At 31.7% G+C, this 13,929-nt stretch overlaps 1 protein-coding gene across 2 annotated transcripts in view; it reads left to right on the top strand.

Moving 5' to 3' along the window:
• The window catches only part of LOC110452425 (sodium- and chloride-dependent GABA transporter 1-like), a 56,250-nt gene extending 45,053 nt beyond the window's left edge, over positions 1-11,197 (top strand). For both annotated transcript variants that reach the window (XM_021500938.1, XM_021500939.1), the window contains exons 10-14: positions 3,806-3,937; positions 4,843-4,942; positions 5,696-5,796; positions 6,181-6,348; positions 6,681-11,197. In XM_021500938.1, the coding sequence (XP_021356613.1) occupies positions 3,806-3,937; positions 4,843-4,942; positions 5,696-5,796; positions 6,181-6,348; positions 6,681-6,869 (690 nt within the window). In that variant the 3' untranslated portion in view covers positions 6,870-11,197. The remainder of the gene's footprint in view (positions 1-3,805; positions 3,938-4,842; positions 4,943-5,695; positions 5,797-6,180; positions 6,349-6,680) is intronic.
• Positions 11,198-13,929: the final 2,732 nt, after the last annotated feature.

Raw genomic sequence — 13,929 nt, forward strand, 5'->3', positions numbered from 1 at the left:
TCGAAATAAATGAGGTTAACAGCTGAATTTAAGTGTAATGAACTGCTACGGAACAAAAAAAACATGACTTGGGCCTAAACGAGGTACGTTCGATATCCAAGGTCTTGATGAAAAAATTTGACTGTATTTCGAAACAAAAACATGCATGTTCGTACTGCTAAACGAACAACAAAGTTTGTTTACAATAGTAAATATATATGAATGACGTTCTTTAGTTTAAGTATCACCTCAAGGAACAACCTGTCGAAAGTAAGTATACATACGTATGTATCACAAAGGTATCAAGTTTGAGAGGTGTGTATGAATGGTCACAGATATAAACGAAAAATGTAAAGACATTCAAAACATTTAAATTGATGAACGAACAATTTTCAGTTGATTTCTAAATAATTCAACAGATCATAATTATTTTTTAATAGTTGACATCGATAACGCTATATCGAAAGAGTGAGTGATCATGAGAGAATGTTTAATCAAAGGGAGATAAGTCGTAACTGCAAAAGAATGGCATGTTCTTTAGTTAAGAAATCTGTATTCGAATGGTTTGTTTCATACGAAACGTGCTATCACTTTTATTTTAAGGTTCAATTATGATGACTTTTTTAATTTGTGGAGTAAACAATCTAGTTCACTTACAGTCTGCAAATCTTAAAAAATCACTATATCATTTTTTTTATATTCAAAACAGTATGCAACACACCGTTCGAAGCATTGCCATGCTCAATTGTTAATTAAATTAAAATCAGCATACATCATATAGGTAAATGTTTATCACTTCATTTCTACAAATATCTATTTTCCCTACTAAGCCTCTAATGTCTTAACCGTGAGGGACAAAATCAAAAATAGCATTTTCACATATGTTAAGGAACTTGAACTTTAGACTGTCAGTGGGTGGCCACTGAAACTGTTCTGATATAATCACTAAAAGTACGAACATATTTTAAATTAGTTTCATTTCCCTTTCTGTCCGTTATGTGGTTACTTTAGCACATACATTTCTGTGCAATAGTGCAGGTATCCGTTTAAGAAATCAGAAAATACAACGAGATATGTTAAAGTATTACCTTTATTGGTCAAGCTGTGTAATAGGGGGAAAAAAGTTCGTCTACATCCTAAACGTGCTCTTGGCGATTAAAAGCTAATTAGAAATCGTTGCATTTTTTTCGCATTAAGTTCCTTTAATTGTGTTGGAATAGATGTTTTGAATTTTCGATCCACTTTTGTGTGTTAAATATATATTTGGAGAAATTTGAGTGATTTACATTGAGAAACTAAATTATTATACTGTTCTTACTTATGTGTATTTTTGTTTTTTTCTTGTTAACTTCCTTAAGCAGGTTTACGACGTTCAAGCTTCCAGTGGACGGCAAGGGCCAACCTGCTGGCATCGGTCCTACCAAGCTTGCTTCACCCAACTCATAGGTTTTCTATCCAATGATACTTTACAATTTTGATGTGACTCTATAAAAAGAATTTCAAAATTATATGGGTAATGTACATAATGGGAATTATAACTAATTAAGTGTAAATGTCAAATTCATATCAAAGCTGTTTAAATTTTCATATATTCGTTCATAATTTTTGCTACGATAAACTCACATGCCTATATATTTTTCTAATCCAGTCGCTTACAGTGATATATATTTTTTGTCTATTTGAATGACTGATGAACGTTTATGTATCAGTTAAAGATATGTTATACACACAATTTTTTTAAATTATTTTTGTAGTTTTTATATCGCAATAATCTTAAAATAGGTTTTAGTAAATTTCCACATTAACAGTTAAATATCAACGTCAAAGTCCTTTCAATTCTATCAAAGTTTAACATGCACTTACTAGTTACACAAAAAAATATGATTGCGATACATATACGTATGCGAGAATATTGTGAAGTAAGCAATTTATTTCAAGGTATTGTTTCTTTTTTGTAGGAAATATGAAACTATTTTCATCCGGTTGACTTTAATCAAATTAATTGGAAGTACAATTATTTACCATATCTTGCAAAAACAGCACCTGTACCTACAAAGGCAGAATCTGTATCATTATATTTTTCATAATAAATTGTAAATAAAATTCGTTCTTTCCAGATTACAAAATTGAAAAATATCTTTCCTCGTTAAACCTCCAATGAATTTGAATTCATCCAAGTCAACCGTTTAATGTATTCATGATGGATTATGTTTGAATGGGAAAAGTTACTTCTGAAAGATTTGCATGCAAAGAAAAAAATATACAAAATATACACTCCTGCATCAGAAAAAATACAAACAATCAATTTCCTAAAGACAAAATTATATCACTTGCCGCCATTACCTCAGGAATAAAATAAAGGAAATTACAATAAAAAAAAGATATAAATGTCAAGATTGGCATATAATTGTGTATTTTTGTTCTTCTTATCTGCGTACGTTTTTATTATTTACTTGCCAAGATTAGAGTTCTCACTGAATTGAACGTTATTAATTCTTTTTCTGTATTTGCATTTTACCATTGTTACATTTTCGGAACAAAACGACGAAAAGGTGCAGTTCTATTTATTTCATTCTATCCCACATACATCACCTTTTATCATACAATCATATATTCATATCTATGTATACAGAAATATGACCATATTGTACCTGATTCGGAGGAATATTTCTGAATTATCTTTGCATGTAGTATTAATCAGAAAACGACTAAAAAGATGGAATCTGTCTGCGTCACCGAAATGTTTACTTGAGAATACCTTATTTTTTATTTTTTTTAAATAACTCGTGTACAGACTTGCATACGCAGTAGATTTGCACTCTATCCATAATTCTTAGTGAAATTCATATGTGAAAATGTTCGGTATAACGTCCATTATGATTTCTGTGTGTTGCATCGCTTCCGTGTTGTTTAATGTATTAGAAAACGAATGACATGTAAGCGACAGAATATATAGAAATTCGTAAGAATAGATTTTTTGTTCCTCAACTTGACAGCATGTTAATTAATTTCAGATGATTCATTTTTACATTTTCAGATAATAAGTGTCATTAACGATTTTGTGTTATTCATCAAAAAGATTAACGTATTTATTCAGTTGACTCATATGATTTTCAATAACTATGTCATAAAAATGCAAAACATTATTACTGCAGGTATGCATCTCTTTATATGATCTGCGTTATATATATATATATATATATTTATATGCTATATATACAATTGCAAAAAAAATCTTTCTTAACTTTCTGTATATCATTCGTATTCGCTGACGCAGAAGAGAACATTTTTCATCAGCTTTAATATCCCAATTGATAACCACCCTACATAATCCACCATACACATCATCGATCATCAAAATTAATGATTTAATTGTAGATGTATGTGAAACGTCTGTTTTTTCCCATTATTCTCCCTTTATTTCTAAGCAAATTTTAAAATCATAAATGCCAGGTTTTTTTTAGGTTAGATAATGAATCAAAATTACAAAAAAAAGTGAGAAACAAGAAATGATAAAAAAAAAAGATTAAGATTAAAATATATGCAAATGAAAACTAAATTACACAGAAATACATATACATCTTTTTGGCGTAGCGTAAGAACAAACGAAAAAAACAAGAGATTTTTTTAAGAATTGACTGATAACAAAATTAGGCATGGACATGAAATAGATTTTTTGAGTTATGGGGATATTCTTCATAATAAATGAAACTTTTGTCTTTCGATATGATTAACCAAATATCCTTGACATTCGCACAGGTTTTCACCTCTTTTTTGAAAATCTGTCATTGCACGTGTGCCTTATGCTTTTGCTTTGTCTATTTAGTTCGGTATGGTTGAGACCTGCATCACAGCATTCCTTGATACTTACCCTAAGACTTTGAGGAGCAGACGAGTACTTGTCTCTGCAATCGCCTGTACAATTGAATGTATCCTAGGACTGCCTTTGATAACACAGGTAAAAAAATAACATGATTTGTTTTCTTGTATGCTGAACTTAACTACGTTTACTATGGAATTCTTAAAAGCCGCATCAGTATGATAGGCTGTATGTGTTGTAAATTGTGGATGAATTCATTTTACCTTTCCGTGCGAACGAGGGACAATACAATATCATAGTGGAACTCACTTTAAGTTAGATCAGTAACAATCACTGTGACGGTACGAAAAGAGGAAATTGGATGATGAAAATGAGATACGAATGATATAAAATACATTATTTACATGTTCATAAAATATCTTCCTGCGGAGCCAATGTTATATATTACATGACACTTTGCAAGCATAAATATGGTTTCATGACATGACTGTTATGATCTGTTTAGCAAATGTTCATTTAGGTTTGTAGTAAATAATTTACCTGGTAATATATATGTATAGAAGATGTACCTTAGGTGCTTTAGTGTTATGATTTATATGTAGTATTTGCCTTGTCTTGAAAAAGGAAAAGGTTGACAATATACATGCACCGCGTTGTTTTTATTGAAGTTCTAAATATATACTACGATAGTTTGTGTTTAACCTGACTGTCAATAATTGGTAATCTACTGACAAATGATATCACTTGAGCTGGCCAATCATATTCATAGCACCAGTGAACCGCAAACAACCTGGAACGAGTTTGATTGTCGATGATAAACTTGATGTCATTAATATTTACAGTAATTACCATATCTCTTTATATTAGCACATGACTGTTTTTTCGTAACATTTGGATAGTATTGATGACTCCATCCTTGTGTTTCTCATCTTAATTTCTGCTTCGTCAGTCAGATTGCATTATAAAATATTCTTGCCAATGTATTTTAGTGTCACACTAATTAATGTTATTAAATATATAAATACGATGTTTTATTTATACAGGGTGGAATATATATCCTGCAGATCATTGACTGGTATTGTGCGAGCTTCTCCCTCATGTTGATTTCACTCACAGAGGTCATCGTCATTGCCTATGTTTACAGTAAGTTTGACATATTAGCAACAAAAACGCCATTCTGTCAGTAATCTAATGACACCGTTCCAATCTTTTCCGTCTAATTCTCAAAAATACAGTCTTAACAATGAAAATGTTTCCATGACAAAGCCAATTCACCACAACCAGAGACAACACATAAAGGAGGGCATCGTGTATACTGTGATGGCCATATTTTATCAATAATATCGGTGTGAGTAAGAATGTATTTCGTTAAAGCATTCATAAAGTTCTGGGAATTTAATAGGGTTAAGGGGACCACATAACTAAGGCATGGTTGCTTTATAACAGTTAACGTTTTTTACATCAGCAGTTATATAGATTTCTGCGTCAAAACATCTGAAAAAAATTGACTATGCAAGTATTCTATATATTAAGTTTCACACTTTTTTTTTATAAAATCAACATGTTTATATCAAATAAAATTCTGCCATAATTTTTGCAACAATTGATATATTTCAATATTTATTCGGTTTTTATTGTGATGTATATTTATTTCGTTACCTGCCGTAGTTTATAAATTATGTCATTTATATCTGTATGATTATATGATGATTGGTGTCACTTTTAATGCAGGAACCGCTTGTCATTCCTGAACACCTGGTCTAGCATTTGTATCATGTAGGTTCGTGATTTTATTGTTTTGTTACATACTGTAATATGTGTTATCTGTGTGGTATGTTTTGTTGTGTGTTCACACTGTGGTTTATATTTTCTGTCTCCTCTTTTGCCTTCCTACAGAAATAGACAGATTTATGGCAGACATTGAGTTTATGATTGGTTTCAAGCCACATAAAATCTGGATTTACCTCTGGAAATACATTACTCCAGCTGTTATTGTGGTAGGTACTCATGAGATAAAAAAAAAATTATCCCGTTTTGTGGAAAATTCAATAGAAGATATATCCTCTATTTGCTCAATTAATTTTGCTATAAGAAAATACTACATATGTTAGTATGAATCTAACATCAATATCATTTGCATTTTCTGGAGATAAAAAAAAATATTTATAATGATAAAACACTTGAACCTCAAGTAAACTTCCATAGCTTCAAAAGCATAATTTCAGAACGAAGAAATGAAATTGAAATTCTTTTTGAATGTCTTATCTAGATTTCTTATTTTACCAACATTTAATTTGGCTGCCCAATGTAATTGCGCTAAATTCTGGAACGTTCAGAATCGTTCGAACCTTGATTGATTGATATCATATTTCTCTGGACAGTTTATCTGGTTGTTCAGTGTAATTACCCTTGGCCCTGTGACATACGACGGACGTTCCTATCCGCAATGGGCAATCGTATTTGGATGGTGTCTTGGTGTTTCATCTGTCTTGCCAATACCCGGACTGATTATCTACCAGATTATGCAGGAGAGAGGAACATTACGCCAGGTAAACAAAAGACAAGAACGACACAGAGGCAGATGTTTCTTAAATAGACCACCTGTCTATAACTTACAAGTAGTCTTTATAGATATCTGGTTGTTGAGGCGGTTTTAATGAATATATTGTTTTTGTTTTGGGTTAAAAATAAAATATTTCACTCATCGCTTTTCCAATGACCAAGAGACGAATATCAACTATATTTGATTGAAAGCATAATGCTACCAGAGTTGACCTCGAAGTCTGCTCCAACCCGTAGAACGTATGTTTACCAGGATTAATATACGGGTACAATGGACTTCTTGTTTCCTCTTTATTATTTAACCTGTTATCTTTTTCAGCGACTTGAAAAACTGATGAAACCATCAGAGGAATGGGGACCTAGTATTCAAGAAGACAGGGACAGATACTTCAAGCACCTGGCTCTTCAAAAGAGGACGGACATTGCTGCCAGACAAATTGAAGACGAGGAGGATATGGAGAAACACATGTTTCTGCCTTCAAATGAAAAATCCAGCTTACCAGTATGACGAGAATGATTTGCGCTACCGTACATTTTCATTTATTGATGAATATCACTTTCTATGTTCTGCCGGGTGGTATCTTTGAGTAGGCGTTATTGGAAGAGTAACACACACGATCTGAACATTCTTTGATTTAGTAGATAAAACCTTAGATCCAACTGTAACAATTCAAAATAACTTAAAGATATGTTAATGAATTTGTCCTCGATTATTTCCAAAACAAGTAGTTCATATCTTAAGCGATCTTCTCAAGCCACATCTAAAATATGTAAAATGAAAGGCATTTCCCAAATGTTTCATCAGGAATTTTGAAATGAAGACCCGTAAAGGAAAAAAGAATTCAAACAACTGATCTCAAATATTTTCTTGTATCTAGTTTGTTAGTATAGTTTCTTTTGTATTAGTCCGGCAATATTATTTTGAGATTTTGTTTTGTACCTTGTAATGCCCGTGTTGTTAAATGTTTGCCTACCTTTATTTTATTGTGTTCATATTTTAACTAAACGATATCTCCTATGTTTGAATGATTACCTGTAATCAAATTTCTTTAAAAAAACACAGGAAAAGTGAAGAATTTACAGTAGTTATTTGATGAACATACGAAACAGTATTAGTTTAAGTTGATTGAATGATACTCATTTTCATATAAAACTGTCGCATAGTAAAGCCCTTCATCTGACAGTGTTTTCATAACATCAGACATTTTTTTATCATCTGGATCTGTTATTTGTCTCATAATCCTTGACATTTGAATTCATTCAGTATTAATAGTTTTATCATTGTATATAATGTTTATTTTCATGTATATGCACATGTGGTTAAGAGAGGAAATTTTACAATTGCTGTACAATCAACATTGAAGTGCAAACTACGATACAAGTTGGCGGAAAACATCCACATATCATATACATATATGTAATATAATATTTTTCATATGATATTCAATGCAACACAATTATTACAGTGCTTCATACCAAAGATTTAACAATATCGATCAGGTAACGTTTCCCATCAAGATCTAGTCTTTTCTATATGCGTTATTCATACTTTGACAAAATTTATGTTTAAATGTATATCATAAAAGCAATGAAAGATCTAGTCACTAGTCAAATTAACTTTTCAACATTCAGTTATTATAGAACAACTTTTTTTTCGTTCTTAGTTCGCCCGACCTGATTAGAAAAGAACAAATATCTTAATGATATTTTTTATGTTGAAAGTCAGAGAAAATACGAAACTTTAATAATTCATGTACATGTAAATATATATTTAACTTTAAACTCGTGATGCAAATGGTTTCGGATAATTTTTATTTCGGTTCCCATATCGATAGCAGATTCGATGTTCTTCAAGATTATTTGACTTTTATGATGAATCGAATACCTCCTTTTGACCTTAATTTTCAAGTAGAACAAAAAAATGAATGTGTCTTTTAAGTAGGTAAATTCTTGATATTGAAAGCTTATGACCAGTATTATAAAACATGTAACCTTCAAACAAAATTGCAAGTTATAAATGTTCCAAGATTTTTCTAATTAAACGATTTCGTGATGAAGCTTATGTTGATAGTATTATTTTGTATTATATTAAAGGTAGTGGTGGTATGAAATTGAACTATTTTCATCTTCATATTAAAATATCATTTTAAGAAATGAAGAAAAGTACTTAACTGCCTAAAACATTATGAAATAGTATTTTGTCGTTAGAATCATTACAGTCATTCATATGAGGTGCATTTGAACATAATGTAGATTATATTTTATAGATTATATTACGTAGATTATATTACGTAGATTATATTTTGATGACTACTTGTTGTTAGATATTGTATATATTTGCTATGCTTTCTGGGAGGTAATACATTGTATAAGTAATTTGATCGGTTTTTAAATCAAAAATAAGCGTAATAGTGAAAGTACAAATATGACTTGAACAATGAATACAAGATTTTTACAAGGAAACAATTGTGATTACTGATATCAACATTCCATGTGCTATTTATAGAGTGCCCTACTGTTGGATTTTTTATTAGAAATTCGGATTAGTAAATAATCTATGTATCTCAAAGATGGAAACATTGATACACTGATACCTCGGCAAATGTAGTGTAAATGTAATATATTTAATATCCTTGAAAAAAATCAAACTTTGACAAAACGAGATTGGACTACACTTACGCTGTACAAGGCCTCATGTTAGGTAGGATACGATTACCGTAGGATACGATTACCACACTTGTCGAGCGTTTTGTATTGTTGTCTCGTCGGGTCTTTTTTATGTTTGTGGTGTCAAATTGTCAACCTAATTCTGGTTCCTGGGTAACTATAACTTTGTAAAAATGTGTGAAGTATTCAGAGATAAACCTATTTGACCCGTTGATATATAACAGGTTACTGTATATAGAACACCACAGTTTAAGTACGAGAAATATTTCACCAGCAATATCGCTAATATATGTCCAGAAATCCACACAATGGCATTGGTACATTTTATCCTACGTATGTACAGAAATGCCTAATGTTTGACAGTTGATCGGATTAAGTGTCCAATTATCTACAATTATCAATTTCTTCTGTGAAGTGCTCAAATTGTATATGTGAGGGAAATGAAATTGATTACAACCAAAGAAATCGTTGGAATAAATATCTTCTATATTTGAATAATTCATATTTTTTAAATTCTTAGGCTTTAACAAATTGTCAATGATTTTAACGGTCCCATGTTGTGCATGTTTCAGTGTTATGGCATATTCAGATTATTGTAAATACATTTGCTTGCCTGTATATAAAGCATATTTGCTATATCATTTTGTCCATACCTCTTAACACTATGTCGCTTTCTATTCTCATCTTTTCATCTCGTCATTTTGAGTCAAATGATTGTTTTTAAGAATGATGTGTTCTCAAAATATCGTTATTACTGGAAATAAGCACAATTAAATACAGCCAACTCTTGTAAATATCTGGTTGTCAAGAAATTGTTCATCAATAAGAAATCCCCTCATTTTAACGCTTTCTGTAAAACCTTTCCTTGACATGTTTATGAACTGGAATAATCTGTAAATAACGTTGTATTAATGCTTTGCAAGAAAACACACTATAGCAGAGTTACGTTTAAGTGGATTGGAAAGCATGTAACATTTCTGATGTTGTAAAGCACGAGCTAACGTCAAGGAATATCATGTAAACGCCATATATTTTGAAATAACTGATGTTCCTACAGGTATATTTTCACGTGAATAAATGAGTAAAGTAATCGCAGGTAACACTGGAATATGTATTCAGAATTATTCAAGAAAGGAATATCAAAATATTATTTTCGTAAAAACGTCACTTTAAATAAAAATCACTTATATTTACATTAAACAGAAGGAAAAAGAATGCTACAAAATGTATTTTGTTTTAGTGAAATAACTTAATGTTAAACATCGTACCTCATTTTCTCTTTATTCATCAATGTTTTACTGATTTTAGTATAGTTTTTAATACAGCAGGTTAACGCCATATATTGCCATACGCACTCAAAGTCATTTAGATACTAATTTATAATCAGGGCATTCAACTCTTAAGGTTAAATAAGTCATCAAGATTTAAATATGTGCCATCATTGCTAGGACATAAATGCTTTCTTTAGTAAGAGTATTTATGGAAGAATGTATTCGTGTGTCATATGCTTTGTTTTAGACACACTATACACGCATTTGTTTTACTACGCATGCTTTTGGTCAACATTGTATTGATGTCATAACAGTTTGGTTTGGACATAAAAAGGTATGGATACACCTGCCCGACCCTGCAAGTTGTCTCCGTGTACTCCGGGTTCTTTCCCTACGCGATAACATCTTAGCCAACAGGAGTGATTAATATAAGTTGATATAACTTTATTTTATATTTGTTGTTATTTATATCTATTTAGTGTGGCTAATGGGGCTGCGCATCACAAGTGTTGTCCGTCCAAACTAAAATGATTGTGTACAAAAGATATCAAAATGCAGTTATATATAAGTACGTTTTATGGGGTTAACAGTGTATTCCCCTTAATACATGATATGTATATACCCTTTAAACAAGAGGCAAAAAGCATCTTACGTAAAATCTAAATAAATTGTGTAGATGTAAAGAACATGTATGTGTCTATTGTGATTGAACAACTCGTATTGTTTCCGCGAACGTTCGAATGTTTCCGTGAGCTATGACGTCACGTTATGTCAGCATTAACCTTACAAGCTAGTTCGATAATGTAACAACAGTATACAATCGATTCCCCTACCACTAGTATGTTATGAACTATTTTTATTATGAAATAATGCCGAAATAAAGATGTAAAGATTCTGATAAACGTGTTTGTATTGATTTCTAAAAATTTAGAATTGCGTCATATATACGAGTTATTCCCCTTAACAACTAAGGACACCGCACACAGACTAATTAATTCTGTATTAGGTGGATAAAGCTGTATGTATCACGGTATTGTCTTCGTTGTGATAATATATTTCATTTCAAATAAAAAGATATCTACACTAGATGATTAGTTGGATTCTTAAGGATCCACGTACCACTTCCAAAAACTGTAACACTTCCGACATCACCATACTTTTGATAAACCATTTATGAAAGAAAACGTTTCTTTGTCGGACTTGTAAGAGTAATAATAATGATGAAATAAACAAAAAATAATCAACAAATGTGTTATGAGTGTAAAATCCAGTGGGGCTAGACCAGGATTTGAATCCCGGAATTATTATACTTAATCTCTAACCGACTGAGCTACATAATTACTGGAACTGGCCTGCCCCAACTGTATTACAATTATATCCAAATAGAAGATAAAAAAACCAAATTCAAAGTTATTTCAATATTAACCGGAAATAACCATGCAATATATTATATTAAACACAATATACAAATTGAAATATAAAGCACAATAAAATATGTTTGCTCTGGCAGCAAGATATATAATATTGTGTTTGATTACCTGCATGAAGGCATTTTATGTACCTTGTCAATAACTCAACGAATAACATAAAGCAAATTTCATCTGGAAAACTGTTGGGTAGGAAAAAACGGTAACAATGCAATATTAAAAAAAAAAAAAAAAAAAAAAAAAAAAAAACAGAACCAACTAGAACACTGACAGGTCAGTAAGGGCATAACCTGGCCCTAAGGTCAGTTGACTCTGTGTTAAGTTCTGAACACTATTGCTTCATAATGTCATAACAAAATGTTCATCAGGGAAAAAGTACAAAATTTAACCTTCACCTTTGACCCAGTGACCTTGACCTTTGGTCAATTGACTCCTTGTTTAATTCTGAGCAACATTGCTTCAAAGTGTCATAGTGAAGTGTTCACAAGTGAAAAGATACAAAATTTAACCTTGACCTTTGACCCAATGACCTTTGGTCAGTTGACTCCTTGTTTAATTATGATCAACTTTGCTTCATCATGTCAAAACAAAATGTTCATCAGTGAAAAGATGCCAAATTTGACCTTGACATTTGATTCTAATGACCTTGAATTATGACCTCGACTTTTAACCTCAGTGTGTCTCTTTGTTTAATTTCGAACAACTTTGCTTCATAATGTCATAGCGAAATGTTCACCAGTGAAAAGCTACAAAATTTGACCTTGACCCCTGACCCGATGACCTTGACCTTTGGTCAGTTGACTCCTTGTTTAATCTTGATCAACTTTGCTTCATAACGTCATAGCAAAATGTTTATCAGTAAAAATATGTACCTTTTTACCTCAATGTGTATTTTTGTGAACTGAACATCTTGACCAAATTTCATGTACATCAGTCAATAAATACTAAAGTTATCAGCCAGGAACAAAATTTGTGGACAGACAGACAGACAGACAGACAGACAAACAGCCAGACAGACAGACAGACAGACAGACAGACAGACAGACAGACAGACAGACAGACAGACAGACAGACAGACAGAGTGATTACTATAGGGGACCCGTATCTCCGATACGGGGCCCTAATAAGATAATTAATCAGACAACAGCCGTAGATATACCTATACCTACACATGGACCAACATTACCTATATCAGAAACAACAATACATACATAAGGAACAACAATACCAACACAAGGAACAACAATACCAACACAAGGAACAACAATACCAACACAAGGAACAACAATACCAACATAAGGAACAACAATACCAACACAAGGAACTACAATACCAACATAAGGAACTACAATACCAACATAAGGAACAACAATACTAATATAAGGAACAACAATACCAAGATAAGGAACTACAATACCAACATAAGGAACAACAATACTAACATAAGGAACTACAATACCAACATAAGGAACAACAATACCAACATAAGGAACAACAATACTAACATAAGGAACTACAATACCAACATAAGGAACAACAATACCAACATAAGGAGCTACAATACCAACATAAGGAACAACAATACCAACATAAGGAACAACAATACCAACAGAAGGAACAACAATACTAACATAAGGAACAACAATACCAACATAAGGAACAACAATACCAACATAAGGAACAACAATACCAACATAAGGAACAACAATACCATAACAAGGAACAGCAATACTAACATAAGGAACTACAATACCAACATAAGGAACTACAATACTAACAATACTAACATAGGGAACTACATTACCAACATAAGGAGCTACAATACCAACATAAGGAGCTACAATACCAACATAAGGAACAACAATACTAGCATAAGGAACAACAATACCAACATAAGGAACTACAATACCAACATAAGTAACAACAATACTAACATAAGGAACTGCAATACTAACATAAGGAACTACATTACCAACATAAGGAGATACAATACTAACATAAGGAACTACAATACTAACATAAGGAGCTACAATACCAACATAAGGAACAACAATTCTAACATAAGGAACTACAATACCAACACAAGGAACTACAATACCAACATAAGGAACAACAATACTAACATAAGGAACTACAATACCAACATAAGGAACAACAATACCAACACAAGGAACTACAATACTAACATAAGGAGCTACAATAC

Source organism: Mizuhopecten yessoensis, unplaced genomic scaffold, assembly GCF_002113885.1.
Source record: "Mizuhopecten yessoensis strain PY_sf001 unplaced genomic scaffold, ASM211388v2 scaffold6683, whole genome shotgun sequence".
Lineage (NCBI taxonomy): Eukaryota > Metazoa > Mollusca > Bivalvia > Pectinida > Pectinidae > Mizuhopecten > Mizuhopecten yessoensis.